The sequence below is a fragment of the Lodderomyces elongisporus genome, chromosome 1, assembly GCF_030384665.1.
Source record: "Lodderomyces elongisporus chromosome 1, complete sequence".
In the NCBI taxonomy this organism is placed as follows: Eukaryota; Fungi; Ascomycota; class Pichiomycetes; order Serinales; family Debaryomycetaceae; genus Lodderomyces; species Lodderomyces elongisporus.
In genome coordinates, this window is record NC_083673.1 from 3261099 (window position 1) to 3275252 (window position 14154).

General features: G+C 38.1%; 6 protein-coding genes across 6 annotated transcripts; 4 read left to right on the top strand and 2 right to left on the bottom strand. All coding sequences in view use genetic code 12, as the record gives it.

Moving 5' to 3' along the window:
- Positions 1-1309: 1309 nt before the first annotated feature.
- Positions 1310-1882, top strand: PVL30_001174 (uncharacterized protein; the record flags this gene model as incomplete). Its single annotated transcript, XM_001528635.1, has 1 exon — positions 1310-1882. One exon carries the CDS (start codon positions 1310-1312, stop codon positions 1880-1882), a length of 573 nt encoding a protein of 190 aa, XP_001528685.1.
- Positions 1883-2753: 871 nt separating this feature from the next.
- On the top strand, positions 2754-4535 carry CDH1 (substrate-specific activator of APC-dependent proteolysis; the record flags this gene model as incomplete). The annotated part of the gene is made up of 1 exon (XM_001528636.1): positions 2754-4535. One exon carries the CDS (start codon positions 2754-2756, stop codon positions 4533-4535), a length of 1782 nt encoding a protein of 593 aa, XP_001528686.2.
- A 283-nt stretch (positions 4536-4818) lies between these two features.
- SAS2 (SAS complex subunit) lies at positions 4819-6021 on the bottom strand (the record flags this gene model as incomplete). The annotated part of the gene is made up of 1 exon (XM_001528637.2): positions 4819-6021. One exon carries the CDS (start codon positions 6019-6021, stop codon positions 4819-4821), a length of 1203 nt encoding a protein of 400 aa, XP_001528687.2.
- Positions 6022-6458: 437 nt separating this feature from the next.
- On the top strand, positions 6459-7379 carry DPB4 (DNA polymerase epsilon noncatalytic subunit; the record flags this gene model as incomplete). Its single annotated transcript, XM_001528638.1, has 1 exon — positions 6459-7379. The coding sequence occupies one exon, from the start codon at positions 6459-6461 to the stop codon at positions 7377-7379; it is 921 nt and encodes a 306-aa protein (XP_001528688.2).
- Positions 7380-7443: 64 nt separating this feature from the next.
- On the bottom strand, positions 7444-8379 carry PVL30_001178 (uncharacterized protein; the record flags this gene model as incomplete). Its single annotated transcript, XM_001528639.1, has 1 exon — positions 7444-8379. One exon carries the CDS (start codon positions 8377-8379, stop codon positions 7444-7446), a length of 936 nt encoding a protein of 311 aa, XP_001528689.2.
- A 1275-nt stretch (positions 8380-9654) lies between these two features.
- Positions 9655-13866, top strand: ECM16 (putative ATP-dependent RNA helicase DHR1; the record flags this gene model as incomplete). Its single annotated transcript, XM_001528640.1, has 1 exon — positions 9655-13866. The coding sequence occupies one exon, from the start codon at positions 9655-9657 to the stop codon at positions 13864-13866; it is 4212 nt and encodes a 1403-aa protein (XP_001528690.2).
- Between the last annotated feature and the right edge of the window lie 288 nt (positions 13867-14154).

Consider the following 14154-nt stretch of genomic DNA (forward strand, 5'->3'; position numbering starts at 1 on the left):
ACTATTGGGTGCAACAACGACAAAGTAATGTTTACACCAAAAAAAAAGGAGATGTAAAAATTTTATAATAGTTTTTATTTCTACGTGAACACCTAATACCTTTCCATACTGCAATAGGAGGAAAAAATCTAGCCCTTTTTTCCTTTTTTCTTCTTGATTTTTAAAAAGTATGGAGGCAGGAGAAGGAGGAAGGAAAGTGAGAGGGGAGTTGGTGAGAAAAAAGTCTACTAAGCAACATTATTTCGCATGATTAAAATATAGGAAATAAATTGATCTGTAAATGAATTAATGAATGACAGACTGATATGTATGCTACCAAATGTCTGTTAGTCGTTGCCCTTTTTTTGGTGGCTTTCTGTTGCCAAACGTGAATCAAATTTTTCTCCCTTCTTTTTTTAGATGCCGCATTTTGCTTTTGCTTTTGCTTTTGCTTTTGCTTTTGCTTTTGCTTTTGCAGCCGATAGTCATTCAAATCCTCCAATGCTTTAACTAGAAGATCCCTGTCCCTAAAGAAATACCATTATCAGTAAAAAAACGTCTCATTAAGCTTTATACAGACTAAATAAAAAGAGAGTGAAAAAATAAAAATGTATAGGCTCTAAAACCTTCCAGAAACACCTGTTTGACTCCGCATTTACTTGTACTTTTTTTTCTTTCTTTGGACTAGCTTTGATTTTTACACCTTATCGCTTGAAATTGTAAGCTTTACTGCATAAGTACCCGACTGTCACTACTGCCACCACTGCTGCTGCTGCTGCTGCTGCTGCTGCATAAACTATATTATACTCAAGAGATGAATGGAAGTTGGACATTACCTTGTCATCCAAGTAAAACTCAGCGATAACGTGAATTCATGCATGATAATGTTTTAAGGGGTTGCTTTAGACTTGAGGAGAAATCCACAAAATAATTATGAGAAAAAAAATACTCAATATTTCATCCCTTAATCTTTCTCTCTCTCTGTACTTGGGCCACCTCCCTGCCCCCTTCTTTCCTTCGGTTCTTCAATATCAATTGCAAATTCAGTCTTGCTTTTTTTAAATTGTTTTTTTTTTTAACTTTGATTCTTCTACAATATTTAAATAGCCTTCATGCCAGGTTTAGAAGAATATTGCAAAGTACATTATACTGTTGTTCCTTTTCCTTTGTTTTTTTTTTCTTTCTGATTTTTGTTCTCATTAATACATATATTATCTTTTTGGACTTTGATTAGTTGTTTTTGTTGCTTTGAATTGACTATTCAATAAGTTTTCAAAGTTTTCATATATATATATTGCAAACTATTCTACTTAACATTACACATACAAGTATGCCAAGACGTTCATCAAAAGAATCAGACTCGAAAGCGGGTATTTTCAATGTTGGTGATTCATTCACCACAGATGATTCGGCTGCAGCAGATGAAGGATCGTGGGAGCAGCAAATGGACAAGGGAAATATGACACAGGATATAAAGTCTGGTGGCTACAGCAGAGACAATGCGGGTGGAACTGAAGATGACGACGTTTCTCGCGACTTTGACGATGATATGGGGCATGTTTCCCATCGTGAACCCAGGACGTATCAACATCATTCGAGTTTGTTTGACTCTTTGCCCCACTTGAGCTGGGGCAGAAAAGGTGGTAGCGATGCTACAACTAAACCGCTTGATGATCAAATTAGTGACAAGAAGAGCACCAATACCGGTGATGATGGCTCTGGAGGTGGTGTTAGTGGTGCAGCTGGTGGAGGGAATGTTAGTGCTGGCGGCAGTACTGGAAGCGCTGGCGGTATAGCTGGTTTAGGTTTGCAAAGTAGAAGAGGAAGGGATGCGAGAAAGAGCAGTATTGTTGATGACGATGACGAAGACCATATTGATGACTTTGTCAATTTGTTGGGGTAGCGAATAAAGCAGGTTTAGTTGGAGCAGAAGAGAAAATAGGCGTTGCTGCAAATGTCCATGGCGCTAAGATTGAATCATTTTGGGGGATTTTTCTATGGTGATGAGGATAGGTGAAACAAAAATAATAATAAAAAAACACCAAAAAAACACCGCGAAAATACCGAAACAAAGTAAGGTTGAAGGTAGGATCTTAGTTTGAAAACAAGGATAATGCAGTAAAGATGTTTACGTGTCAGGGGCGAATGCAATGGCGGTTGAGGGCATACTCATTTTGGTTTGCATTTTTGTATTGACTTTTTGATTTTTTATAGTGTATATGTTTTTCAATGAGTTTTTAACAATGAAAACATCCTGTTCAACAATGCAATTGTATAATCTACTGAATATACTTTATTCACCTTTATCTTACGTTCAACGTTCTATCGTGTATTCTTTTGAATCCAATAAGCTTTGTTTTTTTTCACACATCTTTAGTTGTCATCCTCTTCCAGAACAAGCAATACAAGGTAAAATAGTTTAAGCCAAAATCTTGCCAAAAAAAAAAAATAAAAATAAAATAAAAAACGAGAAAAGAGAAAAGAGAAAATTTGAAGTAATAAAAGAGACAAAAGAAGACAAAACAGCAAAAAAAATAGGCATATAAAAATATATTCGCAATATCAAGATTCCACAAAAGACAGAGGAAATTTACCGCCCCTCTAAGAAAAAAAAATATATATATATTATTTCAAACATCTAGGAAACTAAGACCAGCATATCCAACCATTGCGTAAGCTCTAAAACATATATACTTCGCTTTGCCGTTGCATATATATATACACAAATACACACACACATATATACACACAGACTCACTCACGCAAACATTTTGATGAATAACAATTCAGGAAGAAGGTCTTTCCATCCTTTTGAAACACCGCAATCTCCATCACGCTCAACGCGAGCGACAAACCTTCCACCTCATATTGGAAATGCTATAGGATCAACATCAACATCAACATCAACATCAACATCAACCAATTTGACCTCTTCCATTCCAGCTTCTCCGCTGCGAAGACGCAATAACAATACGGTATTCAGTGACCGATACATTCCCAATCGTACTGGAGTCGATCTACAAGCTGCTTTTAGTCTAAGCCATGAAGAGCGAACCTTACCTGAAGCACGAAGTTTTAGGAACTCATCCTTTGACAATGATAATGAGATTGAAATGCAGAGAGAAGAAGAGGCAAACGAAACATTTTCTACAATATTGAAAGCAGAATTGTTTGGCGACAACGTACCAATGGCCACAGCGAATCTACAAGCTAACGCCACCGGCGGTGGTTTTAACAACAATAACCGACCAAAGAGTACAGGTTCGAACCATGGAAGTTACCTATCTGGCGTGGGAACCCCTCCAAGGACTTCTGGAACTGGCTCAAGTAGTGGATCAGGATCAACTTCATATACTATAGGTAGTGGGCAGCAACATTTTCCAGGGACTAGCTCAGCGTCTTCCTACAATGCAGACGACGTGACTACAACTCCTCGGCGTAAAAACAAAACCAATCTATTCACATATCAATCGCCAAAAAAGACGAGACCAATATCAAGAGACCTTCAGCAGGAGTTGTATTCTTTATCACCAGTGCGACAAGAGTCACAAAAATTATTATTATCACCTCAAAGAAAACCAAGGGCTATCTCAAAAGTTCCGTATAGAGTCTTGGATGCACCGGAACTTTCGGATGATTTTTATTTGAACTTGGTTGATTGGGGCCAACAAGATGTGTTGGCGGTAGGATTGGGTGACAGCGTTTACTTGTGGGATGGAGCCACGCAATCTGTTGAAAGACTATGCAACCTTTCCAATAAGGATAAGGTCACCAGTCTAAATTGGATTGGTGTTGGCTCACATTTGGCGATTGGTACATCAAAAGGATTGGTTGAAATATGGGATGCAACAAAAATTAAATGCGTGAGGACAATGACTGGTCATTCCTTACGTGTCAGCTCCTTGGCTTGGAACGAGCATATCTTATCTAGCGGGTCTAGAGACAGAACCATATTAAATCGAGATGTTCGAATCGAGGACCATTATGTCAATAAATTCGAAAGCCACAAGCAGGAAATCTGTGGGTTGAAATGGAATGTTGAGGAAAAGAAATTGGCGAGTGGTGGTAATGATAATAATTTATTTATATGGGACGGGCTAAACCCCAAACCTTTATATCAGTTAACTAGCCATACTGCAGCAGTAAAGGCAATTGCATGGTCGCCTCATCAAAGAGGCATCTTGGCATCTGGCGGGGGTACAGCAGACAAAACAATCAAGACGTGGAATACGTTAACAGGAAGCATGGTGCATGACATCAATACCGGGTCACAAGTTTGCAACTTGGTTTGGTCTAAAAATTCAAACGAGTTAGTATCAACGCATGGCTACTCGCGAAACCAAATCATTGTGTGGAAGTATCCTTCTATGCAGCAGATTGCCCAATTAACAGGTCATACCTATAGAGTATTATACTTGTCGCTATCCCCAGATGGAGAGACTATAGTCACCGGTGCTGGAGACGAGACATTACGTTTTTGGAATGTGTTTGAAAAAAATAAGCACAATGAACCGCCTGCTTCTGTTTTACTTGGTGCGTTCTCTCAGCTCCGTTAAAATGTACAAGTATATATGAATTGCAGTAGAGGTAAATAGCTGAAATCGCCAACTTTCATAAGATTCATTAACTTACACTAGCTATTTTTGAAAAGTAATCAATAGTAACAAAAGAAAAGAAGTATCTGATAAAAAAAAAAAACAAGCCAAGTCATAACCACAAAACGAAAATTCTTTCCCCTCAAAAAAAATAACCCAAAGAAAGCCCAAATGCTAAACCTCTCCCAAAATAAAAAACAAACAAAAAAAAAAAACAAAAGAAAAAATTTGAGAAGAGATGCAACTAGACAAGTTTGCTCAAATACTTTGGTTGAAGTAAATAGTTGATTGAGTCATGTGTTTTCTTTTTTTTATCCTTCCATTTGTTCAAAGCTTTCAAAGATACGTAGACCTTATCGTTTTCAGTGATTAATATACCCATATGTTCCATTGTAAATAAGACATCTTCTTTTCGAAGATGATTTGCTGCACCCAATTGGTCAAGGGTGACTTTCAAGAGGTCCGTATTTTTGCTAAACAGCTCAGTTCCTCCATTAGATACCGATCCATACTCAAGCAAGCTTTGCACCACACATGCGGACCAGTATTTGAGATATGCAGCTTTCCCATACGGCGATAGTGGCACCTCGGGCCCTGTTCTCCTATCAGAGTTTGAGGTCGGCGAGCTTTCGAGCATATACAGCAACTCGATCAACAGCTGACCAATACCCCTTCTTTGATACGGTGGAAACACGCAAATGCATGCAAGGTTATTCGAGTTATCATATGCAATCATCTCCTTGGAAAAGAATCCCATTGGTTTGTAGTTCTCCTTGGCGTCAGGTTTAGCATAGTATATATAAAAATTAAAATGGTCAACATTATAATAAACAGATTTGTCGTCAAGAAACAATTTTCCGAAAAGACATAGGTTTTGACAGAATAATGGGTCCTGGTACCCTCGTACTTCCCTTATCACGATTCCTTTTTCGTAATCATAGTATGCCAAGCTACCGACTTTTGGTTTTGGCACGTTGTTTGGACATATATGTTGGTGCGCCACGACAGCAGTGCCTGACTGTGAGTATTTAAAACAATATTCACATACGTAGAGGTTTTTAATCGAGCACTCTCTGTCGGTGATTTTCAGACGGCGTCGCGAGTTGGGCTCAAGAGAAACTTGATTGGCATATTCGTATCCCAATTGGTCATGTGACCCTTCATGAGGATAAAAGTATGCAGTGTTGCTGAACCATGGTTGAAATTTGTATTTCCCTAATGTGATTTTTCCAATGTTGATGAAATTGGACTGACCATAAAAAGGTGTCGATTTAGAATTTGTTTTAGATGTTGATGTGGCTCCGGAAGCAGAAGCGGAAGCAGAAGCAGAAGCAGAAGCAGAAGCAGAAGTAGCTGGTATCGAGGTTGGTTGATTGCTGTTTTTGTCTGGTATGTTTGGATTCAGAATTGGATCTGTAATTGTTGTATTTAGACTGCTTTGCAACATGCCATGCATCTAGCCAAAAAAAACAAAAATAAAAAACAAAATCGTAACTAAACAAAAGCAACGGCTTTTGAGAAATCAATGGTGTTTTTCACTATGCATTCTTTTGTATGAATTTCAATACAAACCTAACCACTTAAAAGAGAGACGCGAAGGTTTGCGTGAGAGACCATCTTGCAAAAAAAAAAAGGGAAGGAAAAAAAACATCTAGAACAGATATTAAGGAGAAGAGAGAGAGAGAGAGAGAGATCCATGAATGTCGAGAGCACAAAGACAGAATGCTAATGAATATATAATATATATACATATATATATACATACAATTCAATTAAATGCATCGACGCGTTTTATAAATCTAAAAGAGTATACATCTCGTAAGGATACATTGCCAGATTATAATCGACTTTAAAGAAGTAGCACACTAGCATTCAATCATCACGATGCCACCAAAAGGTTGGAAGAAAAACGCAGAGCAAAATGGTGGACATTTACCACACAAGGAGAGAGAACTCGTATCCATCGACGAAATTTTGTTTCCTCGAGCAACACTACAAAAATTAGCTAAATCCATTATACAAGATGACGATGCGCAGAACAATATGATCTTGGCAAAGGATTCATTATTGGCATTGCAAAGGTCGTCGACCGTGTTTGTTAGTTATTTGTTATTTTATGCCAAGCAGATTGCAAACGAGACAGGAAGGAAAACAGTTAACGCACAGGATATGATGGGTGCTTTGGAACGAGCAGAGTTTGGCGGGTTTGTTCCCGAGATCAAGGAGAAATTGGCAGCTTTTGAGACAAGTTCAAAAACCAAGCCCAAAGTGGCCAAGAAACCAGAAGAAACTGGTTCAAGGAATGCTTCGAACTCTAATGCAGCGACAACAGAGGAAGCGGAAAAAGTGATTACAAAGAAACCCAGGTTGCATGATGGAATCCGCATGGGTGATACAATTACAATTAAGGAATCTGATTCTGAAGGAGACGATGATCTGGAGGAAAAGGAAGATATAGAAGAAGTTGAAGTGGACAAAGTTGCTAATAAAGAAGATGATTTGGAGAAAGATGACCAAGATGGCGAGGAAGATGAGGGGAAGTTAGAAAATGATAAAGAAGAAGAAGAAGAAGAAGATGATGACGAAGAACAAGAGAATGATGATGATGATGATGACGAAGAAGAAGATCATGACGATGATGAAGAAGAAGAAGAGGAAGGAGAAGAGGCGGAAGTTTCAGTTAATCCCATTGCTGCGTCATCGAGAGATGAGTATGAGTTGGAAATTGCTGGCGAGGAGAATATGAATACGGTTGATGAGGACGATGACCTTGATGAGTCGGACAATCTGGGCGAAGAAGATTGAAAATACATTCAGTTGTTATTTATTATCTAGTTTATCATGGTCTATGGACTCATTGTCTAAGTACTTATGGCCTGCACAGTTCAAAGAATGGATAGCCGCATTCGCTTCCAGCTATCAAGTATAACAACAAAACACCACCGCCAGTGATGGATAGAATAAACTTGGTTTTGTGGAACCACATTTTTCGTTTAATCTGTTGCGCCTTCTTTTGGAATAGCAGCGATGAAGTGTTTAGTCTATCGGTTTGGTCGACAAGTGAATTAATCTTATCACCACGACTCAAGAGCTTATTGATATTTTCCAACATCAACTCTCGAACCTCATCCACTTCCTCGTTAGCTAAAAGTAGCTGGTTTGCACTTATCTGATCTCGTGGGTGGCCTTCAGCATCTGTGCCATTTTGATCTGTTGATCCATAGTTACTATAACTCTTGTTACTACTGTTAAGTTTATGTTGGTTGTTATTTCTGGCATTACTATTATTACTGGTATTATTATTCTTGCCGTTGTTGTAGACTTGCTGATTCAGGATATAGTTTGCCTCTTCGTATTTGATGATTTGATTCATAAAGATCTTAAATTCTCCAGGTTTTGTCTTTCTCTGACTTGGTGATTTGTCATTAGCTTCTGCTTCCTGCTGCTTCTTGAACTCGATATACTTGTCCATGATATTTTTGAGCACTAGCAAGACAAATGTTTTATTGATGTCAGAGTGTGCAACCACAACAATTGTGATTAAATCGCGACTCCCATCCACGGTAAGAAATTTCTTCATAAAGTATAACGAAAGTGGATGTGACGTGTTTGTTCCAGCAGGTATGGATCCAATCAATGTTTTTGATGAGTTTATGAGTCCCAACTCTTGCGAAACAACTTCTGAGCAATTAAGCTTACCTAGTAGATGTGAGGTTAGTTGATGGTTTTCATAGGTGAATAGCGTTGTTGAGTTGATTGTCAAGGTACAATAAATGAGATGTTTGTGAATATCGGTGGATGTCATTTTTTTGCTATAATTTTGTTCCTTTCTGTATATCTTTAGTTGACGATTATCTTCTTTCCACTTTTTGTTTCTTTTTTGTAATATTTGAAAACAAGTGTGATGAATGGGCTTGTATATGGTTTATAATACAAATATTTTATAAGTGAGACTGTGTGTGTGTGTGTGTGTGTGTGCGGGGGCAGAAGATTGATCGATTAATCTTAAAATTCACATATAAATTTCGCATCAGAAAAAATCGAACCCAGCATTCCTTTCCAAGCAAAAGAAGAATAAAAAAAGGAAGCAAGGTAAGAAGCAAAGAAGGAAGCAATCTACGTGGTGTGTGGAATGTGCGACGTGAGGCTTGAGGCGTGCGGCTCGACCATAAATACCGAAAGTAGTCAGCACAAACAAAATCGCTCGACCTTTTCAGTGAGGTCAAGATGTTGTTGGCAATTCTCTAGAGATATGGTGTATAAATATTCTAAATTACTTCAGAAAGGAGCCAAATTCATCAAGCTATATGCGAATAGTTCTTCTTCTTCTTCTTTTTTTCTTTTTTTTTTGTCTTTTTTGAATAATTGTTTTTAACAGAGTTTTCCTTTTTTTTTCGGTTTTAAAAAGAATGTCTAGGTATTCCATATGGTGAGTGGAATTCCATTTAATGGTAGAAACAAGTTGTATACTACAAGTTAATTTGCAACCAGCAATGTACATACGAGATGTGCTCAGTTTGAAAGGTTTTCTCTAAATCTAATAGTTTCTGATACTGTCATTGGGGTCAAGCACACAAGCAATTTGAAAAGTATTATTTCTCAACTTTAGAGCCTTATCCATTATTTAAAGCTATAGCACCTGTTGAAATTTCTTTTCTTGTCCCTGTTCCTGTTCCTGTTCCTTTTGTTTTGTTTGTTGTTTTGTATTTCAAAAGCACATATTCTTGTGACAATTACGGTATACCTGTATTTGATCAAAAAGCCTGTATTCGTGTAATACTTTATGTTCTCGAACGTGACTCGCATCCAAGTATGACGATATAGAACTACCTGTATATCTTGAATTTATTTTATTGTTTATTTTACTACTTTTTTTATTATTTTATTATTTATTTATTTTTTTCTGATTTTGGCATCAGAAACTCCTCATCGCGCTCAAAATGGGTTATACCTGGTGAAATAGTTTGGAGATGTGTTTTAGGCAAGATATGATATATAGAGAAAATCTTCAGCTGTGCACACTAGATTTCGATAAACCACCAATCGCAAACTACAAAACTGCAAACCGCACAAGCTGGACATGGGGAAATACAGAAAGAGGTTCAATGAAAAGGCCAGAACTGGAATGCTTGCAAAGCAGGCAGCTTTGAAAAGAGCAAGGAATAAGCAGTTTTACAACACAGGTGATGAGCACGACGAAACACCAACCACAGAAGTTGAACAATCCAATGGCGGAAATAGTATTAATAATGGTGTTCAGCCAAGTAATCTTTCAACGCAAGTTATTGACGACCCAAATGCTCAAATTTTGAAACCAGTGACAGAGGAAGAGAGACTTGCTAGAAAGCGGGCATTGGAGGAGAATCTTTTCACACAAAATGCAAAGGAGGCAAAGATCTCAAAGGCCAAAAAGAAGCGATTAGACAAGTACATCGAGCATCAGCTTAAAAGAGAGGAAAAGAAGATTTTATTGGAGAAATTGTCCGAAACTCGAATGGATACTAGCAAATTGTCTGCCTTGAAGGAACTCGGAAAGGGTAAACTTACCAAAAAAGAAGAAATGATTGAAGCATTGGAGTTGGAAAGACAAGGTAGAGGCGATGACCGAACACGAGATATATTATATGAAACAAGAGAAGTTAAGGAATACGGAGACAGTGATGAGGACAATAGAAACTATTTCAACAATGCTGATTCCCAAGAAGAAGAAGAAGAGGATGAGGAACAAGAAGGAGGGGCTCATATACTCCAGAATAAGAAACTGACGGCTTTTAAACAGGGCGATACAAACAAAGCTACTTCTTCATTTGTGGATAACAGACCTTCAAAGTTTGGTGGTTCAGGGTTTGGATTTGGGTTTAAGAATATTCCAGTGATCAAAATGGATGAAAATGTGCCAAAGAAGAAATATGGATGGAGGAAACGAATAGAGATGGCAGAGAAGAAAAAATCAATTGAAGATGAAGAAGACGATTTTGCCAGTTCTGATGATGATGATGATCATAGCGATTTGGAACATACAGATAGCAGTGGTGAAGAGCATACATTGGACTCTGAAACAGATGACAGCGACGCTAACGATAGCGAAGATGAAAGAGAAGAAGATGATGAGTTGATAATGAAAACAAACGGGAAAGAAACCGTAAACACTGATACAAACGGAAAAAATTTGCTCAAGGATGATTATGAAGGTAGATCTGAAGACATCTCCGAAGAAGAAGAGGAAGAAGAGGAAGAAGAAGATGAAGAAGATACCGGTAGCAGCAACTCGAGTTATGAAGATGAAGACGATGATGAAGAGGAGGAGGAGGAGGAGGAATTGGATGAAAATGACAAAGCAAACTCGAAATTGATGCAAAGCAAACCTCGTCACTCCAGTATAGCAAAATCATTCAAAGAATGGGCTGAACAACAAATCAAAGTTGCCGAAGGTCGTGATGATGTTCCCCTTAGAGTTGAAGTTTCTGATAAAGTAAAGGAAAAATACGCTAAACCAACAATCCATGAAGAGGACATCGATCATTCTTCTGATGAAGAAGGATACATACCGGTGAATAAAAACCTTAAAAGAGATGCATTTGTTGTTGATGTGCAACGACTGGATGAAATACAACAACAAAGAATAGGTTTGCCTGTGTTTGCAGAGGAGCACAGGATTATGGAAGCCGTGTATCATCACGATTGTATAATTTTGTGTGGTGAGACTGGTTCTGGTAAGACTACTCAAGTGCCACAGTTTTTATATGAGGCCGGGTTTGGAAACAAAGACAATAAACTATATTCAGGAATGATTGGAATCACTCAACCTAGAAGGGTTGCTGCTGTTTCCATGGCCAAGAGGGTAGGACAAGAGTTGGGCAACCATGAAAACCGTGTAGGTTATCAGATCAGGTTTGACACTACGATCAAAGATGAAGGAACAGCCACTGGAACGGCCATGAAATTTATGACAGATGGTGTCTTGCTCAGGGAAATGATGTCTGATTTTTTGCTTACCAAATATTCTGCAATTATCATCGATGAAGCTCATGAGAGAAACATCAATACCGATATCCTCATTGGTATGTTAACGAGAATATTGAACTTGCGGAGAAAGTACCATAACCAGGACCCGACAAAATACAAGCCGCTTAAACTCATAATTATGTCGGCCACATTAAGAGTTTCTGATTTTTCTGAAAACTCAACATTATTCAAAGTTCCTCCACCAATAATTAATATCGAGACAAGACAGTATCCAGTATCAGTCCACTTTAACAAAAAGACCGAGTTTGAGTATTTAGATGAAGCATTCAGGAAGGCATGTAAAATACATAGGAAACTTCCACTTGGTGGAATCTTGATTTTTCTTACAGGCCAATCCGAAATTACAACTTTGGTGAAAATATTGAGAACCGAATTTTCAGAGAAAAAAAATAAAACAAAGAGTATTGGCGGTGGTAAGAGTGGCGGGGAGATTACTAACCCTCGTGGTCAACATGTTTACAAAGACAATATAGATGATGATAATGATGATGGCAATAGTAATCACAATACTGAGGTTCGAAAGGTCGAAGTGTCCGAACATGTCCAGCAAGAAGCGGAGGATATTGAATTCGATATTGATGCAATTGATGCCTCGATCTACGACGATAAAGATGATTACAATGATGATGATGAAGAAGAAGAAGAAGAAGAAGGTTTTGAGGAAGCCGAGGAAAGGAAAGCTGAGGATGTGGGGCCTTTGCACGTGTTGCCCCTTTTCTCTCTTTTACCAACCAAGGAGCAAATGAAAGTTTTCAATGATCCACCCAAGGGTAGTAGACTTTGTGTTGTGTCTACAAATGTAGCAGAAACTTCCTTGACTATTCCAGGTATACGTTATGTTATTGATTGTGGGCGAGCTAAGGAGAAAAAATTCAACAAAGATAATGGTGTGCAATCCTATGAAGTGGACTGGATTTCTAAAGCATCAGCCAACCAAAGAGCAGGAAGGGCTGGTAGAACTGGTCCTGGTCATTGCTACAGGCTTTACTCTTCTGCAGTTTTTGAAGAGTTTTTTCCACAATTTAGCGTACCAGAAATACTTCGAACACCTTTTGAAAGTGTTGTTTTGAGTATGAAGTCTATGGGAATCGACATTATTCACAATTTTCCTTTTCCTACACCTCCAGACCGTTCGTCGCTTAAAAACGCAGAACGAGTACTCGTGACACTTGGTGCACTTGACCAGAAACTGAAACAAATTACTGACTTGGGTAAAAAAATGGGGTTGTTCCCGTTGAGTCCTCGTTACGCCAAAATTTTAATCGTTGGAAACCAGCAAAACTGTTTGGATTATATAATAGCCATCGTTTCAGCATTGAGCGTTGGAAACCCATTTATTCTGGAAAATGAACTTATTAGAAATCTGGAAGCAATGGATGAGGAAGCACGGAAAGAGCTTAGGTCGAGATTCTTTAAATCAAAAGCGATGTTTTCAAAACTCGACTCATCGAGTGAGTGTATGATGTTGCTTTCAGCAGTCTGTGCCATGGATCACGTTCCTCAGGATAAACTCCAAGCATTTTATGCTTCGAATTTTTTACGACCTAAAATTATGGAGGAAATACAAAAGCTTCGCAAACAACTAGATTCAATAGTCCAAAGGTGTCTTAAGGAGGTTGATAAATTGATAAGTGACGAAAGCAGTAACAGAAATAAAGCTAAAGCACTAACCGTACCATCCAGTAAACAAGTTGGCGCTATGAAGCAAATGATTGCATCTGGGTTTGTTGATCAAGTTGCTATTCGTGGTGATTTAATTTCTGCTGATGTGAAAGTGGCGGATAGGACTCGCATTATAAGTATTCCTTATTGCCCAGTGCTTCCAGTAAGTAAAGATGATCCATTTGTATACATCCATGCCAACTCATTGGTTGCTAACTCGGGTGCCCTTCCTGGCGCTTACATTGTTTACCAATCACTTAGTTCAAAGAGTTCTGCACAAGATGAAAATGTTAAAGTTAGGATGAGTCCATTGGTCGATATAAGTGGGAAACAATTGACAAATATAGCGAAAAGTTCCCCGCTTCTTTCTTTTTCCAAACCGTTGGGTCATCCTTATGCACCAAAGAATTTGACACCAAATAAAAGAGAATGTTATGTCGTGCCCCGTTTTGGAGCTACACTAGGGACAGGCGGAGTGGGATGGGATCTACCCGCCATAAAAATTATGCAAGAGAAGAAACAAGGTCATTGGGTATTAGCTGAAACAACACAGAAAAGCAGCAATGGTAGTGCTAGTGCTAGAAGTAGTGGTAAAAACTTTTGAGTAATATAAGTTTAGTAAATTCGAAATCATCTTGAAGCTTTGAAAAGTGTGGACTTTTACCAAGTGTCACTAGTATCTTATTATTGTATTGTTTCCCGCATTGAAGAGTTGTCTTGTCTACTCGTTTTCAAAAATGATATAATTGTTATTAATATTTATTCCTTTTTTTTTTTCTTTTGCTTCTTTCGCTCTTGTGTATTTTTTTAATTTTTTTTTTTGTTCTCACAACACTTTAATTCAAAAGTTAAGGAGACTTTTCTGATGCCTAAAAAGCAATCGCGTAAAATA